This window comes from Lotus japonicus, chromosome 1 (genome assembly GCF_012489685.1).
Source record: "Lotus japonicus ecotype B-129 chromosome 1, LjGifu_v1.2".
NCBI classification, from domain to species: Eukaryota; Viridiplantae; Streptophyta; class Magnoliopsida; order Fabales; family Fabaceae; genus Lotus; species Lotus japonicus.
In genome coordinates, this window is record NC_080041.1 from 118,768,247 (window position 1) to 118,781,320 (window position 13,074).

Below are 13,074 nucleotides of genomic sequence, written 5' to 3' on the forward strand. Positions count from 1 at the left end.
TGCACGGTTGCAGCCAGACTTTGCAAGTGAGTCAGCAGAAGAATTGGCTTCTCTGAAAATATGAGAGACAGCCAAGCAGTGGACTTCACTCATCAAAAGGTCGATTTGATTGAGCTCGTTTACAAGTTTCCATGGACGATTTGTTTTGGACGAGACCCAGCCGACTGCAAGTGAAGAGTCACTTTCAATTGAAACGTCTCTCAAGTTGAATTCTTTGCAGAAAACCAGGGCTTTCAAAATCGCTTTGACCTCGGCCTCAAAAGCCCAGCCATAACCCGTGTTTAGGGAAAAGAAGCCAAGGATAATATTCCTGTAATCCCTGAGTACACCCCCGATGCCACTTGGACCCGGATTGCCTTGAGAGGCACCATCTACATTGAACTTGAGGATAGATGCAAGCCTTACTCATTTAATAGGTATGGCTGCTCAAATTAAAGCCATATGGGGTGACGAGGATCGGTTCCTCGCCCTTTGTGAGGGTGATTGCAATGAAATAGACTACATATAGCCAATGAAATAGATAGAATGATTGCAATTCTAATAAGTTGTCAACCTTGGAGAGCACTTGTACTGTTTATAGACTATTTAGTCCAATGATTGTGCTATCTTTTATTCTGAGTTGATTTTTTAGGTTTAATGGTGAATGCCGCAATTGAACTATTGTCTATTTTTAACCGAAGGTCAAATAGGGGAGTTATTCCTTTCACAAGTACTTACTTATATCTGAAGGCCTCATTTTTCAGTATTGTCTGATGCCTAAATTGCTTGATTCATACCTATTAAATGAGTAAGGCTAGCATCTAATAAGGTGTTTTCTATTTTTATTCAAGAATATTATCTCTCTCAAAGTGTGGATTTTTAGTGATTAATGAATTTCTTGGATGATATGCGTGTGAAATTTTCATGAAATGTGTGAAAATATTTTTATTTTTATGAAATAATAATATTTGTGTGTGAGAATAATTTATTTTGTGAGGTTTTGCCCTCAAGATTGATGCTAGGCGTGATTTGGGTAGCCATGGGGAAGTAGGTGACCGAAATTCAAGTGATGGATATGGTGAAGATTTGTTTGGATTTTGTTTTGCCTTATTTTGAGGAAAAATCTGGTTTAAATGTAGAGATTGAGTTTGTTTGAGAATATTACGTGATTTTGAATGATTTTTAGAGTGGTCTTAACCAGTGTTATCAGACTCGGACCGGTGATCGACTCGGTCGAGACACTGGGTCAATGAGTCAATGGTTCAACCACTGGGTCATTGGTTCGATTGTTTGACTCGGTTTATATTAAAAAATTATAAAATAATCCCAATACAATATATGGTTAATATATAAATAATAAAAGAGGTTTCAAAACACTAAATAACATAGTGGTATAGTGGTTAACATTGCTTCCCATTTCCTCAAGGTCTGGTGTTCAAACCCCACTTGCAGCAATTTTTTAGATAATTAACACATTTTTATAATACTCTACTCTCTACACATGTAAAGGCCCATTATCAACATATCAATAATTAAAAAACATAAAATAGGCTCAACTTTAAAATGGACTTCAGCCCAGGTTACGTTCAAAATAAAAAAAGCAGAAATAGGCTCAACTTTAAAATGGACTTCAGCCCAGGTTACGTTCAAAATAAATAAAACAGCTCAGGTTTTCTGTTAACAAAAAAAAGTTGGCTCACCGGTTCAACAAAAAACCGGCCTAGTCACCGGTTTTTCGACTAAACCGGCCGGTCCGTTCCGGTTCAGTCCGGTTTGAATGCATGGCCGATCCGATTGTCAGCTCGAACCGGCTTAGTCACCGGTTCGCGGTCGAACCGGTCGGACCGGCCGGTCCGGTCCGAGTTTTATAACACTGGTCTTAACGACCTAATCTAAAGAAACTTCCTTCATAAGAATGATAGCTCTCTCTGTTATCTAAATTCTTCATTTGACTTCATGTCATTCCGACCGCTGTAGCTCGAGTTATTCATGTTTTAGTGAGGGCAAAATAACCTCTGCTCACTAAAACATTTCATGAAAATTCCATGGTGTGAGAATAAAATTCAATGGTGGAATTTTCATGAAATGTGTGAAAACAAGACAACTTGACCTCTGCTCACTAAAACGTGAATAACTTGAGCTACAGAGGTCGGAATGACATGAAGTCAAATGGAGAATTTAGATAACAGAGAGAGCTACAATTCTTATGAAGGAAGTTTCTTCAGATTACGTCGTTAAGACCACTCTAAAAATCATTCAAAATCACGTAATATTCTCAAACAAACTCTATCTTTACATTTAAACCAGATTTTTCCTCAAAATAAGGCAAAACAAAATCCAAACAAATCTCCACCATATTCATGACTTGAATTTCGGCCACCTCCTCTCCATGGCTACCCAAATCACGCCTAGCATCAATCTTGAGGTCAAAACCTTACAAAATAAATTATTTCTCACACATAAATATTATTATTTCATAAAAATAATAATATTTTCACACATTTCATGAAAATTCCACCCGTATATTATTCAAGAAATTCATTAATCACTAAAATTCCACACTTCATTATTTATTTAAAATAAATAATATTATTCATAAAAATAGAGTCTTACATTTTGAAGATATAAAAATAATGTTAAGTAACTCATAGTAAACAACCATATGATGGATTTATGATGCTCTAAGAAGGCCAAATTACTTCAAGGGTGAAAACACGAGTTCAATTTACGATAAAATCATTTGTTGAAAGAGATAACTATATTTTCTCAACAAAAAAAATTACATACCAAACGCACTCTTATATTCCCCATTCAGCCCAACCGGGAATATTGACACCAGACTGGCTCTGACTTTCGCGGGTGGACCGTGCAAGAGTTTGCTGGAAGACATGGAACCTGAATTCTTCCTCCTCTGTGAAAGGGTATGTTACTCCATACGTCTTGCACCAAATATTGAAAAGGGTTGAGAGTTGAGTGAGGAGAGGAAGAATGGAATGAATCAATATATAAAAAGATATATCTTCTCTGTTAAGCCCAAAGTTAAAAAAAATAAAAATAAACCCACTACAGGATTTGGTTTTATCACCAACCGTCGAAGATTTTTATTTTACCAAATATGATTTCAATCTCAGATTTAATTTATGAGAAAATCTCTAAAGATTAATTATTTTGATTCAACAAATAAATCAATCAATCAATCAATCTGAGATTTATTTTTCTATGTTTTATAAACAAATCAAATAATGCGTTGTCATCCCTACCTATGAGGGAGCCAAGTTAAGCTGAGCCGATCAGCCGAGCCGAGCCCGAGAGCGCGCGAAGAAGGAAAGATTCAATGCGGAAAATAACGGTTCGGACAAGAAGCTACACACACTCGTGTGATCCTCTCACACACAACAACACACACACTCAATTGTTGTGGTCTCCTTCGAAACCCAAACCAAAACCACTCTCTCTCTCTCTCTCTCTCTCTCTCTCTCTCTCTGTCTGTCTTCTTCTGCGTTGCAACCTTCCTCTTTCCCTCTCTCCACCATCCACCGTTTCACTGGTAATAATTCTTCATCTATCACGATAATTTCTCATTGTTATTATGTACGTCGATACTGGATATGTTTTTGAAGCACTGGTCTTTACTCTTTAGGGTTTCGTTTTTCTCATGTTATTTATTTGCTCATTATTTGGGTCTTTAATTCAAGTTCTAATGCCTGGGATGGTTGTGAAATTTTTCAATTCTCATGTAGTAGTAGATACTCCTCTATAGTGATGGATGGTTGAAATTGAAAGTATATGAAAACTATACTATGGTGATTGCTTCCATTGGGCAACATATTTGGGCAAAGTATTACATGTATGAATGATTATAGTGCTTATGCTATAGTTCTGTTAATGGTATTCCGTATTCCAGATTTTAACTGATCCTATTAGGACTGACTTTCTCTATGTGCAAGTATTTTTCTGTTGGGATATCTGTCCTAGTGTTGAGATTAATTCGGGTACCTTGATTAACTTTTATTGTATAAAAAATGGTGAACAAATGTGCTTGCCCTGTACTAATATGAAAATGTTTATGAGCTTATCCTGTAGTTATTCACACATCATGCTTCTCATTTCGGTTCATGGTATTAACCCCGTTTCCTTGGTGTGTCATCTGAACTTTTTAAATTAGCTGGGGTGTTTTGTCTATGTGATTGCTGAGTTTCAAGTTTGGCACTAGTTGCTCAGGAATGGAGCAACATTTTATTCTATTCCATTTTGTTTTACGTTTGATGCACGGAATCAACAAAGAATGCAAATTTGCAATCTTAAATATAGCTAATGAAGATATGAGGTATAAGATAGGTTGACAAACTGTAATCATTCTAGCCATAGAGAAAATTTCCATTAAGCAATCCTTATTACAGGTAGTAATGGAATGGAAATTTCGTGCACAGAACATCTTCTATTTTCTTACTCCTGAATTTCGGCTTCTATATTAAGTGGGTTAAGGGCAGAGATTGGCTTTGTTCAAAGCTGGGATTGTCCGAATGGCTTATTTTAAACCTTCAGGGGAAGGAATTTTACTGAATTAAATTTCATATTGTGTGTAGAGAAAATACTGTTTCACGTCTCTGGACATTGAAGCTTGGAATTGGAGAATTATCTTATAATTCAGACCTCTTTTCTTTTGGTACTTATTAGGTTGCTTACGGATGAAGATGTTTGTTAAAAGTGAGCAAGCTGATGTTGTGCTTCATAATTGTTTAATGTTTTGCTGAGGAACATCTGGTCCTTTGTGCCAATGGCTGCTGATCAAAGAAGAAAACGATTAAATGGTGCAAGTTCTTCAGAGCCAGATAAGACGAAAAGAAAGAATTTGGAACTAGTGCAAAGTGATTTAACCATGAAATCTCATGTTTTTGTTGAGTGGGATGGTAATCACCAAAAGGTGGTTGCCAAGCGGGAACAGATTGGCATCAGTTGGAGACAAATGAAACCATTTGCCAGTTTTGCTCATGATGGACACAACATCTTGGCAGATGTCCTTGCAATACCTGAAGAAATTTTTGGCTTGGATAGTTTAAGTGAAGTGCTTTCGTATGAGGTAACTGTCATGTTGTGGTCAGATTCAATTATTTTCAGGTGAAAGTATTTTTCTTTTGTCTATGAGTATTTCTAAATTGTCTTGCATGAAAGCAGGTTTGGAACACACTCCTTTTGGACAGTGAGAGAAATTTTCTTATGCAGTTTCTTCCCAGTGACTTAAAGCCACATCAAGTTGTCAGAGAATTACTTTCAGGGGATAACTTTCACTTTGGAAACCCTTTTGTAAAATGGCAAGTTTTTTTCTTCTTAATATTTTCACCGTAGAGACAGTGTGCTGCATCTAGCATGTATATCGCTGATCTGACTACATTCATCTATGCACACATAATGGTATGCTATTTGTGATAATTTCTTATTTTGGATCTCTGATGAGGTATTTCATTAATCTAATGTGATAAACAGATTTATTATCTTATTCGGTTAAGTTAACCAAATTTTCAAAGTGCATATTTTGTTACAGACTCTGTTTGTTGGATTTTGTAAAATTTGATCTAGGTTTAATCTTATCTAAATCATGTTGTCAAGTTTTTCCAGAATATTCATTCACTGGTCATAGTTCCTCATGATTATGTTTTATTGTTTATGTCTATTTGATGACCTTTTATGATTGTACATCAATACTGTTATGGCATTATCTTATTTCAATCTCAGCAGTTTGGTTGCCTGTAATATCAGCAAAGTATTAGTATATACTGTGGTTTACTGGTGATTCATGACAATGTTCTATTTTTCAGAGCCATAATGAGTTTTAATATATATTTGCAGGGGTTCTTTACTTTGTTCAGGTTCTCTTCATCCAGATATGATTGTTAACCAGGAGCAGCATCTAAAATCTGATAAAAGAGCATACTACTCACAGATACATAATTATCACAAGGAGTATGTCATACATAGTTATTTTACAATAAAATTCTGAACTTGTTTCTTTTGGCATGGTACTTGATATAATGTTGTCATTCTTCTTTTTGCAGTATGGTAGGATTTCTAGTTAAGTTGAAGAGGAGGTGGGAAAGCTGCAAAGATCCAGAAAAGGAAATTCTGCAGATGATTCGGAGGTTTGATACTTTGATAACTTTCAATATATTGCATTCTGCACACACCGCACTCTTTCATACAAACAGAAGTATTGAGTAAGAAGGACAGGGTTTATCGTTTATGACACATTTTTGAGAGATGCATAGTTTACCTTGTGCTTCCAATACTCAGGTAATTAGCCATTATAAAAAGAAAGCACACAATCGTACAAGCAAGGGAGAAGGAAACTAGAACATAACCATTGACATCCTATTTAAGCTTAGTTCTTTGACATGGCGTGGAGCGTTATATTATTTAAAAACTTTGATGGTAAAAGCTGAAAATCTATTCTCAGATGTATCTGATCATCTGATGAAATAGGAACGCCCTCGTTTTATGTTTAGCTAATGTCTTTATTAGTAAATAAAAGGGTTGTGAATGTGATTGTGTGAATTTGCCTATTTTTTATATATCTGTATGATAGACAATTTTAAATCATTGGCATTTTGCTTTATGAAGGTCAAAGAATGATGTAGATAAAAGAACACAGCCAAACTTGAATGAATTTATCGTTGATGATCATGATGGGAATGTTACAGCAACATCCGAGTCGTGTTCCTGGGATGCAGAGGAGAAAGCACACAGTGATAACCAAATTTCCTCAATCGGACAGCGAGATGAACATCAGAAAAGGTAAACAATCAATCTGTGATCAGCAACATTTCTATTGGCATATAGGGTCTCTTAAGTCAACAACATCTTTGAGGCTTGAACTACAAACTATGTAGATCTTAAATGCTTTAGGAGTGCATTTTTTAATTTATCAACGCTTCCATTGATACCTCTTCATACCAAGTAATACTTCTCTCAGTAGAGAACTCCCTTGTAAAAACTTGAAGATTTCTGCACTGTTCTAATATTTCTTATTGGATGATGGAATTTCTGCTTGAATTTGAATTTCACAGGAGGGAATAAATATGGGTATGTTGCTTACTTAGGAGACCCTATATAACAGAAATGTTTATATCAGAATTTCTGTTTGAACTTTGGTAGTTTGGTTAATTTATTTATCCAAGCACCTAATTCCAGGATTTTTGGCCTTGGAGAATTTACTGCCAAAAGGACATTTAGGACAATTAGAAGTTGAAAAACCTCTATGGGTGTGTTAAATAATGAAGGACACAACACATAAATATTTGTTCCATGCTTGATTTTAAAATGATCAAGGAACAAAACAAAGCAAAAGATGCACTAGACAAAAGTTCAAAAAATTGTTACTCATAAATCCGGGGACAACTTCTTGTCCTATTTATGACACCACCTAAAAGTATAGAACATCTAACTCTTTCTTCCTCTCCTCGCCATTCCCCTACAACCACCCTCACCTGAAATTTTTCTGTTCCTCTCACTGGTCTTCCCTTGTTCAGTTGTTGTGTTTGCCGATTTCTTACTAATCTTCCTCATATTTATGTGTTTTGCTGCTTGCTGGTACTATTTTTTTGTATATCCTCCACAGGATATTGAATTGGTTGTCTTCGATGTTTTCGTTCTTTTATACGCACATCAATCTTTACTGTTTTAGTGCTTAATTAACTGTTTATGAAATAATGTTTGGCAGGGTGCTTGACAAAGGCTTCAGTAAAGGTAAACCCAGAAATCTGATGGTTTCTTCAGATATGCCCAATGTGGGAGAAAAACCCAAGAAAGGTGACAAAATACACAAGCTGAACGAATATTCTAGTGATGGTGACAAATATATGTCATATATCAAGGTTAGAATCTCCCACTTATTTATTTCTGAACATTACTGTATTGTCAGGGATAAATATCTTCATTAGTGCCTCCCACAGTAATTAGATAATTAGAGCGATGATAAATGGGTTCTTTGTGAACTTCTTTATATTTGTCTCAATTCTCAAATGTATAAAATTCAACCAACGTATTCAAGAATGAGAAAGTTTCTTAAGGAATTAGAGTTTTTAATATATTTCTTCTTAATTCTGCTTAATGTTGTTCATACTTCATATCATAGAAAACGTGAAAAATATTATTTGCAGTTTTTTTTTTCTTTGTTTAAGATGAGGCAACCAAGCAAACTTTTGCAATTTTCAAGGTGTAATTATTAATATCTCCTAGGATTTGCTGATTGTTTCCTTGGTTTCAGATTAGCAAGAAGCAACATGAACTTGTTAAGAGTATGAAGCTATCTTGTAAAAGCATCCAGTCTCACGCTCTTAACCATATTTTGGGTGACCTTGTCCTTGATAACATTCATGCGCAACCGTACGGAGTATTTATCAAAGAAGAACAGCAGAATTTGCATGACCATTGGTTGGTGTAATATTGAGGGCTACCTGTCAAATTATTATTGTTCAATACAGTACATTTTAAATTTGTATACCATTATTGCTTACTAGAAAAGATTTTATTTGAATAGGTTGCGATTGGTGAAAAAAGACCTCCCTGCAGCACATGCAAACTGGGCAGAAAGACTGATGCAGAAACATGCAGTGAAAAATTCTTTGGTGGTTGAGATGAAGGATAAATCAAATCCATTGGCAGAGGTTTGAAATTGTGTTTCCTTTTTTGAAGATCCTTTATAATTTCCTAGGAACAAGCTTGCATACCATGTTAGAATATGAAAATATATCTTATAATATCTTGATCATATGTTTCCAACTCCATAAAGAATGCCTCAATTTGGCAAGTTTATCTCCAGATAGAGCATTCTAATTGATACAAAGGTTATTATTATGCTCGAGAAGTCCAGACGATACAACTTGTAGCTGATTTTCTCTAAGATAGAGGTTGATCTAGCTTTTAACTTTAACATGAAATTTTTGAAACTTTCTTTGAACTTTCTAACCATATAAAGAACATTTAATTTGGACGAGTACTACTTAACTTATGACAAACTGTAGAAAAGGGAAAGGCCTCGAGAGCTAGAAAACTGAAATCAAGCACATATTGACGTAAAGACTCAATTTAGCTTAATTGCACACAACTTAGTTAATTCAATTAAATTAAGCACAAACTTAGTCCAAACATGCTAACTATGGAACATATAAAGTGTGCTAATTATTGATTGATCAAGTTCCCTATGCTTAGTTTTTTGCACTCCAGGGAAAAACACAATAAAAGAATATGAAGGAAAGAAAACTTGGGTTTTGTTTGGATTGACGGAAGACGATGGAACAGAATGGAATGTAATGGAACCAAATGAAATAGAATTAAAATTATGCTCCATTGTTCGGATATTTAATGATGGAATGAAACACAGTAAACACTCCATTGTTTGGATAATGGGCGATGTGGAATTCTTAACAGTTTTAAACTCCTATATAACCCTTACTATAAAAATATCAATATTTTTGTAGTAAATACTCTTATATTCTTATGTTTTTACCTTGATTTAGTAAAGTCTAATTTTTATATGGTAAGACCTTTATATTTAATTTAAAATTTGAATAAATTAAACATATAAATATATTTCCTATGGAAGAAAGAATTGTGGTTAGTAGATAACTAGAAAGAGATCGAAACTCGCAGCGACAGCGCATGGTGGATCAATGTTAGTAGCAGCTGGACCCTCTAAAACAGGGATATGAATGAAAAACAGAGTTCCTTGAAAAATCAGGTTAACAGGATCAACTAGATTGTTTGTTAGGGGAGAGAATGACATTCTTATAACAGAGATAATTTTGATAGAGTTCAAAACTTTGGGAAACTTGGCAGCGATACGAACAAAAAACAGTACTGTACCTTGAAAAATTGAGATAACAAAGCGTAGACCATATTGCTTGTTGGGAAGAGAATGGCGTCATTATAACAAAGTTCCAAACTTTAGAGAACTCAACGGTGGAATAGTAATAGGATAAGTCACAGGATGGTACAACTTTGACACCATGAAGAAATTATAGGATCTAGTCTATAAGGTACATAAGGGGGGAAAAGGAATCCAGAGAATAAATTTGTATTAGTATAATATAATGCTGTCATCTTGCAAAATACAACATTTATTTACATTTGTAGTAATGATAGACTCCTAATCTTTAATCAAATAGGAAAACTAATTAAGAGTCACAACCCTAAATAAATAAGGAAATAAATCAATATAAATAGGGAAATAATGAAACCAATCCTGAAGAATAATCTAAATCACTCTAAGTTACTCGATATATGATCAAGATATCTTTTTATATTCTAACACACTGTATCTGTTTCTTGAACTTTAGAAGATACTTGGTATTACCTTGGCCCTTGTTGCATTGGAGTGGGCGTTTCTTAATGGTTCTGTTAACCTTTTCAATCATAATTTTCCATACAGGATGATGATATTGTGAGTTCCGGCCAGCCTCAGGATCAGGAGGATGGTAGTCTTGATAAGCAGTCTTTAGAAGATGATGAAGGTTCTATTGCTCAATCCCCAGAGAACCAGTCCCTGCATTATTCTTATCATAGCAATGACGAGCTCAACGACGTGTGTATAGATTCGAATAAAAATATTTTATCAAAAAGAGACGATTCTTCACAGAATAAAATTGAATATGCAAAGATTGTGAATTCTCATGATGATTCTATCAGTGAAGGAGTTCCTTTCTCTTCAGATGGTCATGCCTGGCAAGCATCTGAAAGGCCACATTACCATGATTCTTCTGTGAGCCATGACTATACAGCAAATGGGCTATCGCTGGTAAATCCTCAAGTTAATGAAGAACAACAAACCCAGGTGATTAGTCTAGATTCTAATTTACATCTAGAAGATCCTGGTAAAGAGTTCTTACACAGGCAGTCAGATGATGGTCCCTTCAGTTCTTGCCAGAGCCAGGATCGAATTGACTTCCTTCAGTCTCTAATCAAGGGAAAAGGGGTTAATTCCTATCACCCTGAACAAAAATGTGCTGGGTCAAGTTTCCAGACTTCAAGCAATGTTATGATGGGAGATGACAAATTTTCCAGTCATTTTAAGGAGCCATTGCAAACATCCCTGACATTGGATCAAGGTAACAGGAGAGCTAGTGAAGTTTACATGCCAGAAAGCATGTCAGGTAATATTTATTCCGAAAGAGGAAGATATTTAATCCCAAGGCAAGATGCATTATCATTATCTAAAGGGAATATTACTAATTGGGCTGCTAAATCTACTGGAATGTCAGCACCTCCGCGACCTCATGTAAATACTGGAGATTTCATTGGTCACAATTGGTTTTCTTCAGACCATCAAGTTCGTCTTGGCTGGAATGGATCTAATAATGTTGGTCTTTCTAGTCATAGTCTTGGCACTGGAAGTGGAGGGAACTCAGACCAAAGCTTGTTTAGTGTTCTATCTCCCTGTAGCCAATTACGCTCAGGTAGCCCATATGAGTCAGTGAGACGCCCTGACCAGTTCCTTGCGCCAGGAGCATATGGAATGCTAGATGCAGGTACACCCAGGATAAATGCTGTTGTACCACCATCTTCTCATCCACTAGATTATTTCAGTGGGAGAGACACACCTAGTGCTGTGGTGCCTAATGATATGACATGGGTGAGTTTGCCGCCTCCACCTCCGGATCCAGCTTTAAATGATCAAATGGGAAAGCCATACTTGAGGTCATGGAACCAGTAAATTATGTATTACCTTTTGTCAGTTACTCAGTAAACATAGTCGGGGTTCAGAGCTAGACTGACAGAAAAGCAATTTTGTTCGTGTGATAGCATGGGATACATATCCACAGATGGGATACATATCCAGAAGTGAGATAAGTTTATGTAGATAACTATATCATGGTCAACTCAACACCATATACATATCTAGATGTTAGATGGGCTTGAAAGAGAAAGCAGGGGGTAAGATAAGCTTCAAGAATTTCAAGTTGCTAGGCAAGTTACATATTTCATTATTATTATTTTTTTCCCGTGTTTCTGGATAGGTATTCTTTAGAAGTTTTGAAAGGTATGAAATGCTGAAGGCAGGTTCCTCCTTTTGAGCTATATTTTTGTTCTTTACGTAATACCGTCGTTTTATGTTTATAATGCTGAAACAAAGGTCTTATAGCAATGTTGATCAATAGTCTTATAGCATGTTTCGATTAACTTTTTTTCTTAGAATGAATTGTCAAGCGAAGCTACTCGCAGAAGTTTTTTCTCAGAATTGATTCTGACTACAAAATCTATATAGGAGTTCTAAACGACTGTTTGGACTTGGGGGCAACCAACTTATGTGGTATATTGATATATCGTTCACTGTTTCTATCATCTGATTCATTCAACCAAGAGTGTGATTCTTCAGAGATGAGCAGTATTTGGCTGCAGCATCTGGACCGGTGGGTGAACTAATCCCAATCAGAATATATTGTTCATCGGCTGTGGTGTTGCATTTTGTACCCACCTCAATTACTAACCCCTTCACACAATTTAAAGCCTGAAGTTTTAGTATTCCTAAATCACACCACTATTTTCTCACCCTTCCCTTCCAGAAATTAAATTCCAAAATAGTTTCTCAAAATTAAAATTCAGAATTTAGATAACAAGCTCTCAGACCAGAATAACACCAAAAACCGTTTAGGTTAATTAATTTCCGACTTAAATGAAAAGCCATTTTCCATTTAATAATGGGTTCCGACATTAATGATAGAACTTGCATGAGCTGCCTGATGAAGATATTTTTAACCCTATTTTTAATTCTTGCTTCATTCATACCTTCACCTTCATGGGGAATGTTGGGTCACTTGTATCGTTGGCCTTTTTACAACCACTCGTCATAGAGAAAGATAATGAAAGGAAAAGGCGTCATCATTGCTCAGAAAATTAATGCAATGACGTGATAGAATTTGTTTAATTGCTTAGAAAAACTTAGGTGTAAACTGAAATTCAAATAACAGTTAAAGAACATGATTTATTTATGGTATATCCAATTCCATTTCTTGACATTCAAATGAAAGTTGCTTTCAAAAGTTCACCACGTCAAGGTAACCGGAGATTGAGCAAACTCGAATTCGTAAGGCATTTCTCGCACAC

At 35.5% G+C, this 13,074-nt stretch overlaps 1 protein-coding gene across 1 annotated transcript; it reads left to right on the forward strand.

Annotated features, from left to right (window-relative positions):
* The first annotated feature begins 3,362 nt into the window (after positions 1-3,362).
* LOC130729792 (uncharacterized) lies at positions 3,363-12,115 on the forward strand. The gene is made up of 10 exons (XM_057581629.1): positions 3,363-3,526; positions 4,657-5,059; positions 5,155-5,291; positions 5,827-5,940; positions 6,033-6,116; positions 6,595-6,768; positions 7,694-7,847; positions 8,240-8,406; positions 8,513-8,639; positions 10,403-12,115. Exons 2-10 carry the CDS (start codon positions 4,757-4,759, stop codon positions 11,681-11,683), a joined length of 2,541 nt encoding a protein of 846 aa, XP_057437612.1. The 5' UTR covers positions 3,363-3,526; positions 4,657-4,756; the 3' UTR covers positions 11,684-12,115.
* Positions 12,116-13,074: the final 959 nt, after the last annotated feature.